General features: G+C 61.8%; 1 protein-coding gene across 1 annotated transcript in view; it reads right to left on the minus strand.

The window, feature by feature from the left end:
- Window positions 1-3234: 3234 nt before the first annotated feature.
- PXDN (peroxidasin) overlaps window positions 3235-22000 on the minus strand; it is a 49920-nt gene continuing 31154 nt past the window's right edge. Inside the window, exons 15-24 of the mRNA XM_077758293.1 lie at window positions 21208-21364; window positions 19331-19439; window positions 18650-18807; window positions 14516-16019; window positions 12121-12255; window positions 11262-11470; window positions 8387-8507; window positions 8147-8279; window positions 5780-5893; window positions 3235-5131 (exon numbers count right to left, since the gene is read on the minus strand). Of these exons, the coding sequence (XP_077614419.1) occupies window positions 5003-5131; window positions 5780-5893; window positions 8147-8279; window positions 8387-8507; window positions 11262-11470; window positions 12121-12255; window positions 14516-16019; window positions 18650-18807; window positions 19331-19439; window positions 21208-21364 (2769 nt within the window). The 3' untranslated portion in view covers window positions 3235-5002. The remainder of the gene's footprint in view (window positions 5132-5779; window positions 5894-8146; window positions 8280-8386; window positions 8508-11261; window positions 11471-12120; window positions 12256-14515; window positions 16020-18649; window positions 18808-19330; window positions 19440-21207; window positions 21365-22000) is intronic.

Consider the following 22000-nt stretch of genomic DNA (forward strand, 5'->3'; position numbering starts at 1 on the left):
GGCGGCCAGGGGCATCTGGAGGCGCCTCCGGGTGCAGGAGCTCGGTGTGCGGAGCGACTCTGGGCGCCGCGACTGGCCTCCAATCAGGGCGTTCGGGGCAAATCTGGGAGGGTTCGCAGCTTTGCTCTCCATGGCCGCAGCTGGCAGGTGACCTCAGGACGGAGTTNTCCGGGAACGAGACTGTGCCGTCCGGGCCGAAGTCTATGCCGCGCAGGCGACACGTGGCGCTCGAGCGGTGGCTGCGGTCACGCGGTCACACAGGGGACGGATTCCAGCAGACGGCAGGTCAGCGCGACCGAGGGAGCCCCGCGCCCACAGGCCATCGGGCAGGGTCTTGGGCGGAGCTCGGAACGGGGCGAAGATTCGCGGGGTGTTGGCGGCCGCCCGCTCAGGGTGTGGGGAAAGGAAGGCAGCACTGGCCTCCGTGTCGGAAGAGGGTCAGGCCTGGAGCCCGGGGTGGGGGGTCAGCCCCTCTCACCGCCCCTCGCTCCAGATCCTGACGAGAGAGAGGACGTGTTACCTTCCGGTGCCGACGTTTCTAGGGAAACAAACACCCGTGTTCTCCGGGGACCTCCTGGAACGACAGCTGCACACAGGTCGGCCACAAGGGCTCCGTCTGTGTGTCCTGATTTGTTTTGCTTTCTGAGGACAGAACAGTAAGAGTATCAGTCTGAGAGCGGGAAGGACGTGGATAATTCGGAAAGCACGCGGCAGTGGCCTCAACGTGGCGCCGCAGAACTCGAGGCTTCTCAGCGAGGGCTACCAGCCACCAAGAGGCGTGTGTTCTCGGTAAACACTCTGGAAACATTTTCCATGATGCTTAAGATGATGATCAATGTTGGAAAGAACTAGAAAGCATAATGGAAATCCGATTCCTGTCCTTTTCATCCCCCAAAGCTCTGAGAGAGAAAAGCCACGGTCAGCAGCGGGCACGTACCTGAGCTGTCACTGCAAGTGACACAGGACGTGGGCATGTCCTTCCCCTGCTCAGTCACTAAACAGATGAGCCGTTCCTGGCAGAACCGCGCCAGCTGTCGGGAATCGTAGCGGGAAAACGGGACTTGGAGATTACTGTGTGAAGGCGGGGAGGCGTTCAGGACCTCGGCTCAGGCGGGTGGGGGCCTTCGGGCTCGGCCGCCCTTCCTCGGACGCCGGTCTCTGCACGAGGGCACCAGATGCCCAAATAGCAGATAGAGACTGAGTTACTTTCAGCAAATCCCACAAACATAGACAGGAGCACCACTGGAGTTTCTGGAACCTTCTAGACCCAGACACGCTCTCCTGCCAACACATCAGGTCTGGGTGTGATAATACTTGTCACCCTGGGCGCAGATGCTGGGATCCCACATCTGCAGGATTTCGAGCTTAACACGTGCACTCAACAGCTGAAGAGCGGGAAGGCCATCTGGTCAGGGCCTTCGTTACTGTCACTGGGACCTCACAGGGAGCCCGGGAGGGCTCCCTGGAGGAGGAGCCTGTTCACAGGCAAGCAGGAACGAGTGGGAAGGTGCAGGGCTGGGCCCTCTGCTCCTGGCACCAAGGGCTTGGGGGGTCTGGACTCCCCCACATGCAGGAGGACCCAAGCACTGTGACCTGGCACACTGTCACCTCCCCCACAGTCACCCCGCATGCATTGCCAACCCACATGCACTGTCACCCTGTGCACTGTCCCCGCCCACACGGTCAGCCTGGGCAGTGTCATCCCCCACACTGTCACCCTGTGCACCATCACCCCGTGCACTGTCACCCTGTGCACTGTCCCCCCTGCACTGTCACCCCTGCACCGTCACCCCCTGCACTGTCACATCTCCACATCATCACCCCGTGCACCTTCACCATCCATCACATGGTCACCCGGTGTGCCTTGTCACCCCACACACTGTCACCAGGCTCCCTGTCACCCCCCCACACACTGTCACCTGCCATAGTCACCACGGAGACCTGCCCTCTGCAGCCACAGGGTGACTGACACCCACCAGGCCCGCCGTGTCTGTCTCATCTCCTGGCTTCAGCTGGGAGGTGACAATGGGGTAAAACCACACGATGCTACAGAAGATCCCATCTGTGCAAATCAAATGACTTCCCGAAACTTTATCCAAACGGCAAATAGATTTTTTTAAAAATATCAAATACATTTAAAATGTGTTTGTTGAGTTCACTGAACACAGCTGAGAACCTTTCCGGTGAGTCACTTGGCAAATGACACGACTATTTGGGTCACGTGGCATGTAATTCTGCACACAGGAGCTGGTGTGAAGTGTCTTTATGGATTCTGTACAATCTCCACAGGTTTTAAAGAAAGATCCAAACAACCAATTTTTGCCAGTTTTACATCATCCATTTCACTTAAAGCAAGAAAACAGCACNGGCCTGGTCTGCACCTGCACCTCGTCAAGTTTCTCCCGACCTCTGGGGACACACCCACTGCTCACCCTGGGCTCGGGGTCCCCAGGCTCCAGCTCATGGCAACCCTGAAACACTGATATTTAAACGGAACGGGATTCTGTTCCTGTCACAAAAAGCACATAGCATCACGCGCGTCTAAGATCTGACATGAATTCTCGCGTGGTTGACAGAAGGTGGTCGCAGGCTGCCCACGACCCCGTGTGAGCACACTCTTTGCCGCTTCTCCCTCGTGGACGGAGAAGGCGTCAAAAAGCGTCAGGGAACCGAGGGTCTCAGTTCCCGAAACTTGACGTCCTCACCGAGCGGGCCGAGCGTTAGGCTGTGAGGCGATCGGGCAAGTCACGGGGCTCGTGTGATTCTCCCCAGAGCTTCACTGATCGCCTGCGGGAACCGTGAGAGTACGGCTTTCCCCGGGCCGTGACGGCGCCCCACGCCCTCCGGCGCCCCTGGGAACGCCACACCCTCAGCGCCGTGACAGCGTCATAGCTACTTGGGAGAGCAGAGTCTTGTTTTTAACGTGTGTTTCTTTATTTTGAGAGGGGACAGAGACGGGGGGAGGGGAGAGGGAGAGAGAGAGAGTCCCAAGTAGGCTCTGTGCTGTCAGCACAGAGCTCCCACAACTGTGGGGCCGTGACCTGGGCCGGAATCGTTCTGGACACTAAACCAACTGAGCCCCCAGGGGCCCCTGAGCGTCATTCTAACTGATCCCCTTCGTTCTCTTCTCGGGCTCTGTCCAGGGGGCTGCCTCTGGTCCTGACCCTGCTGTCGGCCTCACAAGGGCCCACGAGGCGCCACCCCGATGGCCGGCCTGAGCAAAAGAAGGAGCCATTCTCCATGTGAAAACGTGGCCCGTTTATTTGAACTGAAGGCATCGTTACATAGTGCAAACGTCTCTTTGGTAATGAACTGGTTACAATGAATGTAAAAAGGCACTTGGCTGTTGGCAACAGTTAGAAAGTAAATAAATATGTACATGCGCTTCCTGTCCCCGTGGCTGCTGAGGGGTCCCGGGGGCCTGCCCGCAGCTCGGCCACTACATGGGAGATCGCTCCCGTGGCCCCGCCACAGGCCATGTTCCGCTGCAGCCCCAGACCGGCCCCGCGCATCCCCGGCAGCTGCCCCTCCTGGGCGGAGGACGAGGTCCCAGCCACACATTCCAGCCCACGTGGGAGCGCCTGCAGCAAAGCCACACGTCGGCTCCAAGGCGTGTGTAGACGCCAGCCGCTCCCAAAGTGCAGGGTCTGCCGTCGTTCTCTACCTGAGCAACTTCCGCAACCTCCACGCTGCGGATGGTCACCTGCTCTCTACTTGACAGAAATCGGTTCTAAGGTTTGGTTATTAAACGTGACTTGATCCCTCAAAGGCTGCCCCGTGCCCCACGGGACAGGGGACCGTATTTACCACTTACTGTTACAGGGATGAGAAGTCAGCTCGGCCGTGTTCAAAGCCACTGAGAACACGCTCATGGCGGGGATGGTACCTCCATCCCGCGGCTGGGGCCCGCTCGTCGCAGAGCCGTGGTCTCCTGCTTCCATAAGGGTGCCTGAGCCGGGCCCAGACCAGGCTTCGAACCTGCCCACGACGTGCTCGACTGCCTCCTGGGCCATGGAGGCGATGGCTCCCCCAGCCCCAACCCGGGGTGCCCTCCACGAACGAAACCACCTGTGTCCCCAGGGTCTTCCTGTGGCGCCCGCAAGGGGGCGCTCAGGTCACGTGTGCTGAGCTGACCTTGTACATCCAGGGACACATTTCTCAGGACTCAGAGCACTTCAACTGACAACAAAGAAGGAGGTTTCTGGACAGTTAAAAAGAGAGAGACCATGAGGTATGATAGTTGCTCTTCACTGAATTCTACGATAACTCTTGCATAGTGGACGTGACTTCGCCGCCGTTCCTAACACCTAAAACGTGGGCAACATCTCATAAAACATCATGCATTTTGAAAACACAAATGAGGTATAGGGACCGACTGTTCCCTGAAGGCACACAACCCGGAGTTAGAGAGTCCCCAACACCAACTCCTCCGGCGGGAGAGGCTCCGTGCGCAGCGCGCCGGTGCTCAGTGGGCACAGGGCTCGCGCTCGTCCACACCAGGCAGGGCCACGCAGGCCGTGGCCGGAGGCCCTCCTCACGGGAGGGAGGCTGAGCCGCGGAGCCGTGCATGAACGCAGGTGTCGGGTTGGGGCCGGGACCCACGCCCAGACCGCCCCCCGCTGTCCGGAGCCCGATCTTGCTGTCCCTGCGGTGCTGTCCTTCTGGCGGCTCCGTGGCGCGCCCTCACAGTGGGCGGCTCGTCGGCAAGCGCCAGGCGTCAGAGCCCAGCGGGACAAACGTCTGGTCGAGAAGACATGGCAGCATCCGGGGAAACGAATTCAGGAGCCTAAATGACTGGACCGTGCAATTTAATAGTAGCACCAATTTCTCATTAAAAATCTTAAATAAAAACCTGAGAATCTAACGTGAAGTTAGGGCACGTGTCCGTGGCTTCTCCTCGGTGAACGCTCTGGTCTGAGCACCTGTGCTACTTCCGAGGCAGAAGGGGTCCCGGCCGCGATGGTCCCTGCCGTCCGCACGCCGCGAGCCGGCCCCGAAGGCCTCACGGAGCCGACGGTCTCTGGCCTGCGCCAGAAGCGGGACACACGGGACAGCAGGCCCCCGGGGCTCTCTCGGGCGCCGGGCAGTCAGCAGGCTGGCAGGCCTCCACGAAGCAGGTGACCTGCCCGTCCTGGGGGAGATAGGCACCCGGACGTGTCAGTTCCTGGGGCGCGTCCTGCACGTCACCCGCCTGCCCTTCCCACCACACACCTGAGCATGCACTGTGACATGGGCCATTCCCCGACGGCTCACAGCTTCTGGAAGGTTCCTGCCCTCTGCCTCTCGCCCTCCCCCCACCCAGAGGACAGCCCGGGACCATGGGCTCAGCACACGCTCCTGTCCCCACACCTGAGACCCATGTCCAGGGACATCAGCCAGAGGAGGTCAGGGCACGCTGTCCCTCTCTGCTGTCATCGCCAAACACGACAGCCACCAGGGACGAGGGAGCATCTTTCCTGTCCCCAGACCGGAGAACGAATCCCCTTCGCAGCGTGCACCTAAGGTGCCAGGCCGGCCCACTGGCCTCCGGTCCTGTCCCCCAGCCTCTGCCCCAGCCACTGGCCGGGACACCGCGGCCACCACGGCGGCCCGCCCTCCCCGGAGCCCTGGGCCGGCCCAGCCTCCTCACAGTGTGAACGCTGGCTGCTCGGCACCCGAGGCTCTCGGGGGACCGCCTCTCACTTCTGAGACCAGGAGCGTGGCCCCTGGGGCCACCCCGGAGCCCAGGGCCCGCAGCCGCGTCCATGCGCCCGGTCCCAAGCCGGAGCCCCACACTCACGCGGCACTCGCAGGCGGTGCACGCGTCTCCCTTCCACTTGGCGCCATTGGCGTGAGGCTCCCCGTGTGCGTCCGTGCAGTCGGCGGCGCTGAGCCGGGCCTCCAGTCTCTTTATCTGCAGCAAAGCAAAAGCGCGTACTGGGCACCTTTGCCGGGAAGGGCGCCCCGGGCCACAGGGCCGGCCGCGGGCAGACGGGACAGCGCTGACCCGGCCCCACACCTGCCGCCACGCGGGCGAACGCTGCGAGGCGCGGGGCGGCAGCTACCGGGAAGAGGCACCGGGGACGCGGAGGGCGGGCTCCCGCAGGCTGGCGAGCGCTGAGCTGCGACTCCAGGCAGCGGACGCCGTGACCATTCTCCCCGGGCACCCTTCCTCCGTCCCTGCGGCTGGGCCAGCGTCTAGACCGTCCTCACGTGGGGGCCCCCAGAACGGACACCACTGGGCACAACCCCTGACATGGCGTCAGCAGCTCCGATGACGGGCAGGAGAGACCACGCAGAGCGAACTCGCAGACCCTGACGCGCCCTCCCTAAATGCGCTACGTGTACGCGCTGACAGTATGCGTCCTCCCTAAATGCGCTACGTGTACGCGCTGACAGTATGCGTCCTCCCTAAATGCGCTACGTGTACGCGCTGACAGTATGCGCCCTCCCTAAATGCACTAAGCGTACGCGCTGTGAAAGCACGGAAAGCAGCACAGCCTCCCACCTGCGTGAGGCCAGACGGCCACCCGGAGGCAGCGGGGTCCCTGCCCGTGCATTCAGCACCCACCTCACCCGCAGCCCCGTGACCTGACGCTGGTGGGCACTCGTGTGGCACGTCACGCCGTGGCTCCTGTGGAAGCCAGGCAGCTGTCAGCATGACCCACCCTGAGGTCACGGGTCCTCAGAACCAACATCTTGTGAGCGGGAAGAAAAGGACGGTCCCCGAAGCTGCAGCAGCAGCAGCCACGGGCCGGGCAGGGCTGCCAAGGACGGCGGGGGCGCCCCTCGCTGGCTGCTGACCCCGTTTCCGCAGGAAGCCAGAAACAGCCAGGACAGAGCCGCATCCCCCTCAGTACAGGAAGAACGTGAGCACATGTCGGGGATCAGAGTGGCCGTGCAGAGTAGGAGACGCCACCAGCCTCCACACTCCCTCCTGGGCAGCGAAGTCACAGCCGACGTTCCCCTGCACGTCACTACCCCGATGCCCGACCTTGTCCTGAACCGCAGGGGCGCGTAGAGCAAAGGGGACGGACGGCAGTGTCACCTCATCCTGTGGGTGTGGGAAGTCAGGAGGCCGCAGACAGATGCACAGACGTCGGGCTCACACTGCCCCGTCCCCCTCCCTCCCCTGCCTTGTCCCCCAGGCTCATCCCCCTCACCCCTCCCCTGCTCATACTGATCTACCTGCAGATGTGACACCGCCCCCTGCCCCCCATCTGCAGATGTCCTGGGTCAGCAGCACAGCCCGCCGGCCCCAAGGGACTGTCTTCAGGACACCCAATGCCCACCTGTCTCTGGCTGAGCCCCCAGAACGCCCTGTACGCGTCACAGCCTGGGTGTGTCTCTGGCTCCAGGTGACTTTCGGGGGCCTCTCTCCCTGGTGCGTCACCCCTGCACTGAGCCCAGTGCCCGCTGTCCCCTCCCGGCCTGCATCCGTCTGCCGAGTGACAGCTCTGGGCCACACGCCTGAGGGCCGTCAGGGGAGACGACCTCACATGTGTCAAGACAGGAGAGCAAAGACGGTCGGAGCGGGCACACCTCTCCGTAAGGCCCCTCACCTGGGGACTGAGTCCCGCAAGTAGGAACGGGGTCGTGCTCCAAGACCACCACTCACAGGCACGTCTCCAGAAGTTTCCACAGCGCTGGGAACCCTTGCCAGAGGCCTCCCCGAGGTCCGTGCTTATCACTAAGGCCTCCGTCTCTGCCCATGAAACGTAAAATCCCACCACTGAGGACCAGACACGGACACGGGGGAGGCGGAAGCAAGCTCCCTGAGCTGGGGAGGGGAGACCGTTTTCTGCAAAACCCTACGGATGCCCAGAGGAGGGCCCGGTGTGCACACGGTGCTCCGCCCACCCGAGGGGGACCTGACCACAGAACAGCTCCTGACCCCTCCCTGGGAAAAAGGGTCACATCGTCATGGCTTCAGGACGGGACCCTGATCCTGAGCCCCCTCCCGACCTACGGTCTCCCTCCACAGGGGCACCTGCGGACAGCTCGAAGCAAGAGCCCCCGGCCGCCGGCAGACCTGAGGGCAGCCCGAAGCGGCTGGGCCAGCAACAGGCCACAAGGAGCCCCCAGGGGGGACGTGGCGTCCCAGAGGCTCCAAACGAGGGCAGGCCCTGGGCACACAGCATAGTCACGGCGCGAACAGGACAGTTACCTGCTCCCTGAGGTCCGTGATGGTCTTCTGCATTTCCACGACGAAGTCCTTGAAGTCGTTCGGCCCCGGAACTCGGGGGCGCTCCCAGGACACGGCCGTGGCATTGCCTGGGTGCTTCCCATGCTGCCCAGCGCTGCGGGGGAGGAGGGACACTGTGACACGAGCTGCAGGCAGCGGGTGGCCGCACGTGCCCCGCCCAGTGCCCAGGACTGCCATCCCCCACCCCCGAGACGGCCGTACCTCCCTGTCCCCCCGGGTCCTGCGCCCGCGACGGGCCCATCTTCCTGGTAGCTGAACCCCAGGGAGCGCCTGCCTCGGAGGTGGTACGAGAACGCGTTGAACTGCCCGCGGGTCCTGCAATCTGAGAGGCGAGGGGAGGAGGTGTCGGGCGCAGCCTGGGAAACGTCAGCCCGTCTTCCCAGCGGGTGCACGACACAGGCCCACCGCCTGGCGCTTCCAAGGCGGCATGTGGGCCGTGTCCCCCTGTTCCCGGGAACCTCCAGCTACTCCAGCCGCCTGCAGGCATGCGCACCCCAGCCGTGCTCTCCAGCCTCACATCTGTCGGCTCACGCCGGGGCCCCCTCCAGCGGCCAGGGTGCCGTGCACCCTGCACATACCGCGCCCCCTCCAGCAGCAGGGCCCCAGGAAGAAAACTGGACACGGAGAGGAGCTGGCGCCAGGCGCTATGCCGCGCTCCGCCTGATGGCCGCCGGGACCCCAAGGCAGGGCCTGGAGCCCCTGTGCCCACCGCGGTGGCGGCGGCGGCGGCGCTCGGCTTCCCGCACAAAGGTCAGGGGCAGTGACTGGCCCGCATCAAGCGCCTCCAGAAGCCGCACAGAGAGACCGCAGCCCTGCCCGTGGAGCACCCGCGCCCCGGACGCAGGCCCTGGGTCTGGTCTGAGACAAGCCAGCCTGAACCCAGGGAGAGGCCACAGCGGGCCCGGAGGAAGACAGGGGGCCTGGGCCGTGAGGTTAACCCCCATCGAACGCGTATCCACACTAACTTTCCAATCTTGCACGTGCACACACTCCAGTGAGCTATTCAGGGGCATAGCGGCTCCCTCATCCAGGTCAGGGAAACGCAGTGTATTTACGTACAAACACACATGCGTACACCAATACACAAATACACACATGTGTACACGGGCACACACATACACAAGTGTACACGTGCGTATGTGCACACATGCGTGCACATGCCTACACGTGTGCAAATGCGCCCGTGTGTGCTTGCACGCATGCACATACACAGCACACAGGCACATGTGCGCACACACACATGTGAACGTACTTGGGCACACACGTACTCATACACACAGACACGTGGGAGAGAATAGTGACTGCTAGGTAGCAAACGAAACTAATGAATTCCATCAGCTACAGGAATTCTCTCCCTATTTTTTAATTAACTCAACTATTTCAAATCACTCGTATATGTGTGTGAGTGCGTGCGGGTGCCTACGTGTTCCTCCTCGCGGCCCATCAATCCCTCCAGAGGCGCGATGTGAACCCTGGTAAAGAGTAAGGAAACTACCCGCCCGGGAACCCTCCCCTCTGGCCCCGCCTTGCATGGGGTGCCCGGGTGTGACAAGCAGCGAGCTCTGCTGTCAGCGTGTCTGTTGTAAAAGTGGAAAAACTCTGTTTTCCTGCTGTACTTTAAACATGACTCCTGAGCCACAAGGAAAGACGAGGCTTAGCGTCCTGCAACCTGGCCCGGCCGGGCCGGGCCTGTTTCTGGAGAAGCGTCAGGGAGAACGGTTGTCAGAAATGCCTTCGACAGCTGCTCGGACAGGGGGCCCGGCCCCAGCGGCTCCAAGGACAAAGCCCGTTGGGCGAGGCCCTGTGTCTCCGGGACTCTGGGCTTTCGGAGCGGAACGACAGGAACCCCGGCCCGGCCCCTCCCGTGCAGCGAGGGCCCTGGTAACGCCAGCAGGAAGCCAGTCACCCGAGAACTGGCTTTTCCCAGGGGCTTTAAGACAGAGCACTCCCCAGCACTCTCTGCGCATCTGCAGAAAAGCACGCAGAGCCGGACAAACCAACGAGGACGTTTTCCAAAGAAGCCAAGACAAGACAGACAAGGTTCCTTCAACGGGACAACGAGAATATCAATGTTTTGGAAAAAGGGGGGGGGGTGCAGTAAACTCAGTTTTAACATTCACGGAATTCTCTCATACACTTCGCGGGCCACACATCACAGGTGCACGCACAAGGGGCAGATGGATGGGGGCGGACCCACAACCAGCTCAACACACGCGCACACACACACGTGCACACGCAAAGGGAGACAGCACACGGCTCTAACCCGGGAACCCAGGTGACGCGAACAGCAGGCAACTGAAAGTGGGCACAGCTCCAGTCTGTGCTCCCTGCCCACAGGTGTGCCAGGTGGGAGCGGCTGTCCCCGCGGGCGTGTGGCCCCCGCTGCAGAAGCAGGTCACGCAGGGCGGCTCCAAACACACCCGGCTTTCACATTCCACGGTCTCTGATCGCAGTTTGAATAAAGCCAACATCACGTTCAAATGAGGTGAAATGGAGGTTCGCCATAGCGGGGGTGCACGGGAGCCACAATGGAGGACGGGGCCCCTGCTGCAGAGACTGGGCGCAGCCACGGAGCCCCGCCCGCCCCTCCCCATGCCCCCCAGGCCTCAGCTGAGGGGAGCCCACCTCCTGACCCTGCACCGCACGCCCCTCTGGCTACGGGTGTCCCTGCAGACGTCTGGACACACAGCACAGGCTGGTATGGACTGAGTGTGTCCCAGGGCGTCCACACAGCAGGCCGCCCACACGTGCACATACATGCAGGACAGCATACGAACTTCCGTTCAGACGCCCGTCAGGTTCCAGGGAGACACGGGAGCCCGCCTCGCACTCACTCTCGTCTCCTGTTTCTTCCCCTGGCACGTCACTTCCCACAGACACCACTGCGTCACCGCCTGCCCTTCCTGACCCCAGCCTCTCAGGCTCTGCAGCGACCCCGCGTGGCCGCCTGTGGAGGTGGCACGCGTTCGGTCCCCGCTCTGCCAGCCGCCCTGGGAGCACGGCCCCCGGCGGGGAGTGTGGCCGAGAGGGAAAGGGGTGGGAAGACAAGCGGCACCGTCGAGCTGGGGACGCGCACCTTCACAGCAGTCCTGCCACATGCGCAGGTCCACGCGGGGGATGTCGTCGCAGCTGCCGTAGCCGTGGGGGAACTCCGCCACCCTGAACACGTCCCTCTGCACACGCGTGATGTTGTCGGCATTGTCGCACAGGATCCGGGCCAGCGACGTCTGCTTGATCTGTGTCAGCTGCGCCGGGGAGAACACCCCCGGGTTCTCGTACCACAGCCTGTGTCCCCAGAGTGAGAGCAAGGTCAAACGCCCGAAGGCCCCAAGGAGGAGGCTGAGAAAGCCCCCGGGGGAGGGGGAGCTCGGCCGACGGCCCGGCACGCCGGGTTCGATCTGCTGTCGCTTCAGCAGGGGCTCAGATGCGGCTCATGCTTCCTACTCCAGAAACCAGGCGGGAAGTCTGGACAGGAAGCGCAGCGGTGCATAGACGCCCCGCGGCCGTGGCCCCTGCCCCACTGTCCTGCGTGAAAGACGCTGATGACATCACATTGAACCTGAAACTTTGCAGTCATGACGAAGTTCAAATCCCTCCAAACGTGGGAACAGAGATGCCCGTTCACCTGTCCCCAGGGCACCTGCGTTCACCTGCCCCTGAGTCACCTGCGTTCACCTGCCCGAGTCACCTGCGTTCACTTGCCCGAGACACCTGTCCCTGGGGCACCTGTGTTCACCTGTCCCTGTGTCACCTGCGTTCACCTGTCCCTGTGTCACCTGCGTTTGCCTGTCCCTGCGTCACCTGCATTCGCCTATCCCTGTGTCACCTGCGTTCACCTGTCTGCATCACCTGTGTTCACCTGTCCCCAGGGCACCTGTGTTCACCTGTCCCTGCATTACCTGCCTTCACCTGTCCCCTGTGGCACCTGCTTTTACCTGTCCCCATCTCGCAGGCGCTTGAACTGAGTGCTCAGCAGGCACATGAGGGTAGGTCCCAGTCGGCTGCCAGGGACCAAGTCTTCCACCATGAGTGCAGGAAATAAGTCGATGTTGAGTGGGGACCCATATAACCTGCAGGAGAAAAAAACACAAGTGAAATTTGCCTTCAATTTGCTTACGGATGCCGTAGCTAGTAAATACAACAAATGTGCAAAAGTCCCCACTTTTATCAATATTTAGAATCATTCAGACCTTCTGTTAGCAAAGAACGCTCATTTTCATTCACAGGATCCACCCGTTACACTGAACCCTTTCCCTACTTTCTGTTCACATACATACAAACGTGTATAATGCGTGTCTCGCATTTATCGTAAGTCTAGAAAAGCCAAGAAATACAGAAAAAAATTAAAATCACATCTTTTCTGTTCAGAAATAATCGTACTTGATGGTATAATGTATAACTTTCCAGGCTTTTTCATAAATATAAGTAAACAAAATAACTAAAAATAGACTTTCAAAGGAGTAATTTTAATGCTAGAATTCTACTATTATTGAAAATACATTTGCAGTAAAGATACCATTTGCTGGGGCGCCTGGGTGGCTCAGTCAGTTAAGCATCTGACTTCTGCTCAGGTCATAATCTCACGTTCGTTGGGTTCAAGTCCTGCATCAGGCTCTGTACTGACAGCTTGGATCCTGGAGCCTGTTTCAGATTCTGTATGTGTGTGTCTCTCTCTCTGACCCTCCCCTGCTCACGCTGTCTCTCTCAAAAATGAATAAATACCACAAAATTTTTTTTAATTAAGCAAAAAAAGAAGCCGTTTTCTAAACAGAAATAGCAAACAAGATTAAGACAACAAGGTTTAAATGCTCAAGAACAAATGCTTTCGTCGAGCTCTTCCAACCACGTAGAAAACATGAGTGCGCGGGCAGACAGCTAGCGGCCCCAAGTCCCCCATGCAGCTCTCCCAGACCCAGTGTCGCTTGGTCTCAGTCTGGACTCAAAGCTCAGCTACATTTTCTAAACCCACATCGTCCGGCTCAGAGGCACAGCCGGCTCGGCCCGGCCCACAGGGCTGCGGCCACAGAGTAAAGCGGGGTGCTGCTCAGACACCCTTGAGAAGGGTGGTGGGGTGCTCCGTCCAAGCCCCACGCCGCCGCGAGCACTGGTCTCAGAGGCAAACAGAGGAGCCTTGTGCTGTGGTTCCCGTGGGTAGGCGGGGTAGGGGAGGGGGCTGCGGGTGGGGAGGTGGGGGAGGGNCCATGCCCTCTCGCTCACCAGGCGTGCACCCCTCCACCCGCCAGCGTGCTGGGGCGCCAGCACCTCCCGCCGTCCTGAAGGAAGTCTGGCGAAGGAGAGCAACACAGGAGGCGATCGCGTTCCCCCGACAGGAGCAGAGCACGTAAGCAGCAGACCACGTGCGTCCCGGCGGAGCAGCCTCGTGACCCGCCACGTCCCCGTGCGCAGGGCTCACACAAACCAGCAGCCTGACACCGTCACTCAACGGACACCGGACGCGCTGTGCTCAGGACTACGGTCACGGCATCGCGCCCGGCACTCAACTATGCCTGGAAAGCCATCGTCCTGTGGAAGCCCGGGGGGGACCCTCGTTAGGGACGGCCTCACCCTCAGTGTGAAGTGAGTAACTCAGAGTAAGCGACCCGGAGAGGCCAGAGGGCACGCAGAGCACGGCCCCGGAAAGGCTTCCTTTCCCGAGCCGTTCTTCCCAGCGCGAAGGAGCACAGCTGGAACGTAGTGACCTGCGGACGTACTTCCCAAGTCCAAGGACCAGGAGGGATCGTTATGGAAAAAGAACAGCGAGCGGATTATTTCCATTAAAGAAATGGGAATACGTAACACAGGAAGTGGCCAGCAAGCAAAGGGCGGCCGTGATGGCGACAAGAGCGCGAGGCTCAGTGAGTGGAGAAATGCCGTCTAACGGGCCGCCCGACGGGGAGGGGGAGGGGCTGTTCGGCAGGGACCAAGGCCCCAACCTCCCTGCTGGCTTGGTCTCGAGGAGCCCAGCGCACCCTCACAGTCCAGCACCACAGGCCCCGGCGCCTGCACCCCAGAAGCCCAAGGATCGCCCGAGGCCGTGAGTGGCGGTCCCCAGACACAGGCAGGTGTCCCTGCGCTGGCCGAGCTCTGGTGCGCCCTGCCGGCCGCGAGCACGGAATACCCCCGCAAAGCCCCCCACACGCGCGCTGGGCCCCGAGGCTCCCCGCAGGCCCCTCCCCTCCTGCAGGGACCCCACTGTGTGCGCGCACACACATGCACACACACTCACACACTCAAATACCGAGAACAGCCCCACGCTCTCAGGGCCGCCTTTCTCGGCACACCTGACCTTGACGCACCTAAGACGCCAAATGGTGGCTTCCTGCAACTCACCGTCTCAGCTTCTCCCGGATCTCCGGGCTCTTGATCTCATTCTTGAGGTCGTCGAAGGTGTGTGCGGACGACAGGTTGCAGTAGAGCCGGTACTCGTGGTAGGGCGGGATGCCGTGGTCCCGGCCCCGCTGGATGTTGATGGCGGCCAGGTCCAGGGCCACCGTGTGCGCCATGGAGAAGAGCCGCTCAGTGAGCTCCGTGTTCAGCAGCTGCGAGGGCACGCGCATCTTCCCCGCCACGCCGAACAGGCCCCTGAGCAGCGGGTCGATGCCACCCTCGTTCACGATGCGGAAGGGAGAGAAGAAGGCTTTGTGCAGGGGAATGTGTCCCTGCACGATGGGCTCGAAGTTCTCGTCCAGCCGGTAGAGCACAGGGTTGATGAGCGTGTGGCCGAACCGGAAGGCGGCTGTGGCGAAGGCGTTGAAGATGCCGGCGTTGACGCCCGGGTCGTAGCCGCGGTACGCCCCCAGTGCCTTCATGCCCACCTCGCCCAGCACCTTGGGCAGCCAGTGCTGGTAGGTGATGTGCTGCACCTGCGCGCCCACGATCTTCCTCGCCTCGTGGTAGATGGTGTCCCCGTCCCAGTGCGGGTTCAGGGCGAGCAGCTCGGCGGCCACGCGGTTGTGCTCCCGGAACCAGAGCGTGTGCATGCTGGTCAGGCCCAGCTGCTCGTTGGCGCGGTGGTCCCCGGCCAGGAAGCAGGGGATGGGGCTCTCGTTCTCGTCCCGCATGCACTCGGTGGGCGGCCCGGCGGCGAAGGGCAGCAGCGGCTTCCCCGACCGCTGCACGATGCCCTGCCGCAGGAGCCCCCGGTGGCTGGCCAGGTCCCGGATGGCGCGCGCCTCGTGCTCCGTGCTCCCGTACACGTTGGAGGCGTCAATGTAGGAGGTGAGCTGGTTGATCTGTTCCCGCGGGTACACAGAGTTCATGAGGAGGGACGTCATCCCGCTGCCGCACACGGGGCTGGAGCGCACGAAGAACATGCAGCGCGCCCCGTTCCTGACGCGGGGGTCGTTGGGGGGCACGGCCACCGAGAAGCAGGGCGGGTCGCTGCTGCATGCAGAGCTGCAGTGCTGCCCGTCGGAGAAGCGGGCCTGGCTCAGGGCCACCACCGTGGAGTCCAGGTCGTGGTCCAGGAACTGGCCCCACTGCATCAGCATGTGCGTGAACTGCTCGTCAGGCGTCACGGTCTCGGTCCCGATCAGGGTCGTGGACACCAGGCGGGGCATGGGCAGCGCGTGGCCGTGGTGCAGCCGGCTGGGGTCGACGCCGCGCGGGGTGTTGAAGCCGTTCTCGTACGCGGCCGTGAGCAGGCGCTCGAAGGCAGTCAGCGAGGCGCCCCACATGGGGTGCTGCAGGTTGTTGCACGTGCCGTCGTGCGTGCGGTACTTCTGGTGGAAGCACACGTCCGAGCAGTTGTTGACGCGCCGGTGCGCCGTGCAGCCTGACAGGTTGGCGATGAGGCTCAGGTACTGCGGGGACACGAGGTCGTTGTAGTGGTAACCTGCGCACAGGGGGACACGGCTCAGTCCCTGGACGGCGGACGACAGGCACGCAGCCCACTGCCTACAGGGGAGACGACCTTCAGTGCGGGCAGGTGCGGGTGTGGTGGGGGGACAGCCCCGGGTCCGCTCAGCACCGGGGAAGGGGTCCCCGCAGGAACAGCCTGGAAAGACGTGACACCTGCCCACACTACTAGGCGCCGGGGCACCACTGCTTACTTCCACGGTACCTGCTTGGAGCCGGTCAAGGCCGACTCTGCCTACGTTTACAGGATCCGAGCCGCCCGCCCACGGGGAACAGAGCTGGAGCGGGGCAGGGGCGCAGGCCGCCGCACGAGAGGACGGGCACACTGGGCTGCAAGCGGGCAGGGCGCTCGGCTCACTCAGACCTGCACACTCCGTCCGCTGGCACCTTGCAGACACGGGGGAAGTGGGCCTGGGAAGTCTACCTCGGGGAGCCCCGGGACCCCCAGGGGTCAGGGCTGGCACCCCACACCCCACACTGCCCCCCTCCTCTGGCCTGCTCTCCAGCTGGGGGGACCGGCACTGCCCAGGCGAGCGAGGTCGCAGGCCAGCAGCCGGGGCTGGACACAGACAGGCTGCCTCTGTGAATGCAGACGCCTGTGCTGTGCTCCGAGCACCCCAGCACCGCTGGTAAGATGTTGCCAGAGCAAACCTTCCCGCTAACCCGCGGGCCGACCGCTGCGCCGCCTGTGAGCTCCTGATAATGAGCCGTTCGCCAGGGGCCTTGCACACTGCCCTGACCACTTCCAGCCACGCTCGCTCACTCCGCTTCGCTTTAGAAATAAGAACCATCCCTGAATGCAGACAAGCAACAATGGAAAATACTGACGTGCAAGGAACAGAAGACACCTGAGAATAAGGGAACAGACTGGACTGTCAGACGCGGTACGGGAGGGACCGTCCGCGGAAGACTCAGTTTCCCTCCGCGCTGAGTTAGGACACAGGTGCCCCTGCAGACCGGCGTCCCCCAAGTGTGCCTGCGAGCTGCTGGGGAGACAGTCCCCCCCCACCCTAACTTGGCCTCCGCCAACTTCCCCCCTTCACCAGCGTCGCCTCTGGCCTTCCAGCCCCTGGGCAGAGACCCAATCACCTGACTGCTCTACAGGCCCAAGTCACGGTCACCTCTGCCTTCACACACGTCTGGAACCCACCCCGCCCACTGGCCACCCTGCTGCCAATGCTTCAACGCCCCACGGGGCCACATCATGGACGCCCAGCACCTGGACCCCCTGGGCCACCCCACGGACACCTGCCCAACTTCCCACACTGCCCCTCCCCCTTCACATCAAGGCCGCCTGACGACCTGGTCACGTCTGTACAAGAAGCGCCATGGCTCCCACGTCACGCCGACCATGACGAACTGTCCCCCCCTCAGGGGCGCTTTCTGGCCGAGACTTCCCTCATCCTGTCCCCTCCGCCATCTCCCCACCTGCTCCTGCTGTGCCTGGTCCCGCAGCCGGCCCCCTCGGGCACCCCGCTGGGGTAGGCCTCTCGCCCCGGGGCCCAGGTGCTGAGTGATTTACGTTCCCTGCCCCTCCGTCCGCCCAGGCCTCCGCGTTTTCTGTGAACAGCACGTGCTGACGGCAGGTGGCCTCGCAGCCCCGCAGGAGCGGCAACAGCAGACGGGCTCCGCCCGGCGCGGACGCCACGTGGCGCTCAGGACCTGCCTGCGGGGCTGCCACAGCCACGTTCAGCTCGTGAACGATGAGCCAAAGACAAGGAGGGGGAAGACCAGGCCACCCCACGGGCCGCCACAGGGGCAGAGCGTGCTCCTTCACTGCAGATGGCTGGGGACACCGGGAGGCACCACAGTGACAAGGCCACGGACCCCACTCGTCCCTGTCCACGGAAAACAAGGCCACGGGTCCCAGGCTTCAGGGTCCATGGGAACAAGGCCCAAGTATCCCTGTCCCCATCCTGGGTCCGAAGGGTGGAAAAGTGCTCAACACAGGCTCCCCAGGGAGGGCGTGCAAGGTGACATGGCCGCTGATGCCCCACCGAGGCCAGCGCCCCGGGGACAAGGAAAGAGGCCCACGGTCTGCACACCCGCACCAGGAAGCTCGGCCTCAAGCCAGCGCAAGACGGCAGTCAGGCTTGAAGGACGGACTCCGCTCCCAAGGACAGGGGCCCCACTCCCTATCTCCGAGCCACGTGTTCGTGTATAAGAATGCTACGTTCTCGAACATTCCCGTCCTGATGGGAAAGACCGGCTCTCTGAAGACAAGTCCGAAAACCCTGAAAACCTGGAGCCTGCCTTCCAGTGAGGGGACTGTGCGGAAAGGATGCTTTTCCACAATAACCACGGCCACCGGCACCTCTCAGTGCTGCTCCTCTCACTGCGTGCCGGGGGCCGCTCTGCACACACCCTCCCCGACTGCCCAAAGCGCCGTGGCCCATGCGCACAGCCACGCCGTCCCCCGTGCCCTGTTTGTCTCAGGGCCCACTTGTCTCGGCCAGCGGCCAGCTACGTGCAGCGTCCAGGACACCAGAGAGGTCGCTGCGGGACCCAGCGCAGCCCACAGCCGGGCAGCCACGTCCGTACGCGGACATGGGGATGTGGGCACGGCGCCCACGCCTGGCCCTCGGGAGACGAAGCCCCAGCACTGACTTGTGCCGTTCAGGTCGACCATCAGCCCGTGGCGCACGTGCTCCTGAATCAGCTGCAGCGTCCGCTCGAAGATCTCCCCCGCACGTGCCTGCTCCACAGTGTAGGGGTCCCTCGGGTACCGGAACAAGGCCAGCAGGTCATTTGGAGAACGGGGACGGCTGGGGGGTAGAAACAGAGAGGAAATGAATAAGCCCTTGAGATCCAAAGGAGTAATTATCGCTGTTGAATATTTGTGAAACTACTTCTCTAGACGTGAGGGACCATACCTTACTCGTCCCAAGTGGAAAGCATCAAACACAAACCAAAGAAGCTAAAAGCAAAGTAGTACATCAGTAGAGAAAACACATTTAGTTGCGATGCAGGAAAACACCCTTTTGGAACTGCCCGTGTGAGCAGGTACAACACGCCCGAGAGAGGACTTGTTTTGGCTGAACCGGTCAGTGGCAGCCGAGGGAGTGATGGGGGATGTTCTGAAAACATCCTGTAACACAGCTCAGCTACCACTCAGGCACAACGTCTGTTATCTGAACCCCCAAAACCCGATGCCGGTGTGGATTGTAACTTTTAAATTAAAAAGGTTTTCTTCAGACAAAACAGGTCATAGCTTCGAGTCCTGACCTGCGTGCGTCCCCCCCAGAGGCCTACCGAACGGTGGTCCAAACCCGCTTCCAGCCCCCGTACCTGTCGAACAGGTGAGTCCGGGTGGAGTTTATGGCTCTGTCCACGGTCGCAATCGCTTCGACAATCGATTTGGCCACGAATGGGTCCCCGTTTCGGCTGACGTCAGGAACTAGGAAAACACAAAGTCGTTTGTTACCCAAAAACTGCCCAAGTTACTCGGGCCACTGGGCCTGGACACAACATCATTTAGACGAGAGGCCTGCTTCCCTCCAAGTGTTCTATTTTCCACATGCAAGTTAAATCACACTAGAAGCTATTTTCAAGCTGTATATAAAATACAGACCTTAATTTCTGAAGTCCCTGACTGGACAAGGACAGAGAAAGTAGTTACAGTGTGAAGCAGCCGAACTCCTGCAGCGACGCGGGCCGCGCGGGAGGCGTGGCTCTGGCCGGATGTCATTCCCGAGGGGACTCCGTCCTCCCGCCGGTGGCCAAACCCTCCACAGGCGCCCGCACCTCCGGCCGCTCTCCCCTCAGAGACTGCTCCCTCCGTTTCCTGTCCCCACTGGGCTGCTCACGTCACTGCCCGAGCACATCGTTCCCACACGCGCACACGGGCGCCCACGGCTTGTGCAGGCCTCGGAGGCTGTGCCTGCCTTTCTCCCTCCCTCTTCTCCCTTCCTCTCACTTAATACCAGAGTTTGCTAAAAAAATAACCCCGAACTACCCAATCTTCTACCCCATCCGCTGACACAGCTGGGAAACAGACCACTGAGCGCTAAGTGGCGGTTGTGGACAGCTCAGAGCCTGGAGCCCGTTTCAGATTCCGTATCTCCCTCTCTCTCTGACTTTCCCCTGCTCACGCTGTCTCTCTCTCTCTCAGAAATAAATAAAACATTAAAAAATAATAATAAACTTTTAAATAAGATGCCCTTTAAATAACAAAAAATTTAAGTCTATTTATTTTGAGAGAGACTGAGGAAGCACACGGTGGGAAGAGGCCGAGTGGGGGGAGGGGCGGAGGGCATCCCTCCCAGCAGACAGCACTGTCAGCACAGCCGCCTCGGGGCTGGACCACATGATTCTGGGGTCACGACCTGAGCCGAAATCAAGTCAGACGCCCCACCGACTGAGCCACGCAGGAGCCCTTGTGGTTCACAGTCACTAAGTGGCTTTAGGCTTACGGCACGGGGGGCAGTGGGGGCACAAACCGACCAGGCCCCGCTGCTCCCCGAGCCCGTGGGCGCTCCCGAGCCCGTGGAGAAGGTGGGCGGGGTGCACTGTGGCAGGAAAGGCCCACACACAGCCCCAAGCGGAGGGAGGTGGCCGCTCAGGGCTGCGCAGGGGAAGCCAGACGGGGTGTACGGGAGACGCGGGTCTGGGTCCAGCCCTGAGAACGTCTGCCCTGGAGCCACAGCACGCAAGGCCACGTTAGTGACACGTCGCGGGGTGTGAACCGTCAGGAGGATGGCGGCAGCATGTGGACAGCAGAGGTGAGTGAGACAGGCGAAGGGCAGACACAGAGGTCGGCTCAGCGTGGCCCAGGGCCCGGGGAGGGAACGCTCAGTGAGACAGACACTCCTCTGGGGCAGACGCGTGGCCCCATCTAGAAGCGGCGCGAGCACAGTACAGGCGCCTCCCCCTGCCGAATGGGACTGCACGTCACACGCTCAGACCTGAATGGGTTTGGATGACGGCCACACAAGCCGCCCAGCCCCGATCGAGAAGAGCCCACGGGGCGCGTGGCAGTGGTCGCGGCTGTGGGGCGGCCACCAGAGTGTGCGAGGCCAGGCAGGCGGCTCTCGTCCTGGGATCCCGGCAACCCCCTCCCCTCAGCTAGGGACCTATTATCCTTCCGATAATGCTGAAAACCCGCAGACTGCAGTGCGCGGGCCGGGCGCCCTCCCGCCGTGGGGACACGCGCCGGGTGGACTCACCACTCACGCTGAGCACCATGCTGACGGAGGCCTGCCCGATGGTGTTCCGGGCCACGCACTCGTAGCGGCCTGCGTCCGCGGTCCCCACGTCGTGGATGGTCAGGAACCCCTCGGGGCTGATATGAAACTTCCCGCTTTCCGTCACCTGAACCCCATCCTGGAGCAAAGCAGAACAGAAGCAACATTAAGATCACGAAGCAGGAGTTGTTTTACTTGAGGGACGAAAACGGCCTGTCAGAACCCCTCGAGTGGACAGGCCACGTGGACCGTGGTCACGTCTATCCAAAGCTGGAAAGAGAAGAAGGTTTAATCCAATTCAGTGAGAGTTTTCCCAAACTCTTGCAAAGGACCCAGGTAAGATGAAGACAGATGAGTTCCGTGGAGTCCCCGGGATTGGGGGCTGGGGGCCCACAAAAGGAAGCCCCTGCGGGGTGTGCACGACGGTAGGGAAGGCACAGAGCTGGGGCACCTACCGAAGGAGAGAGACATGTCCCATCCAGCCCTCGTTTATAACAGCTAAACGTGGAAATGCACTTTCGTATCAGGCTTAATAAAAATAACACAGAAGAATGAACTAAGGCCAAAATCTGTGTGGATTTTGGCGCCGTGGATCTAAGCAGAAGGTCAAGAGGAGGCAGAATTTGTGGGGTGTGGGTCTGCCTCGTTTGGGTCCTGTTAATCTGCTGCCTCCAGCCCAGCTCGGAGGTTCCCTCCAGAGAGGAAGCCGGCTGTGGAGGCTGCCCTGCCCTCCCCTCCAGCCCCCACCCTCCCGCCTCCCTCCCCCGCCCCTGGC

The sequence above is a fragment of the Crocuta crocuta genome, unplaced genomic scaffold (genome assembly GCF_008692635.1).
Source record: "Crocuta crocuta isolate KB4526 unplaced genomic scaffold, BGI_CrCroc_1.0 scaffold750, whole genome shotgun sequence".
Taxonomy (NCBI): domain Eukaryota; kingdom Metazoa; phylum Chordata; class Mammalia; order Carnivora; family Hyaenidae; genus Crocuta; species Crocuta crocuta.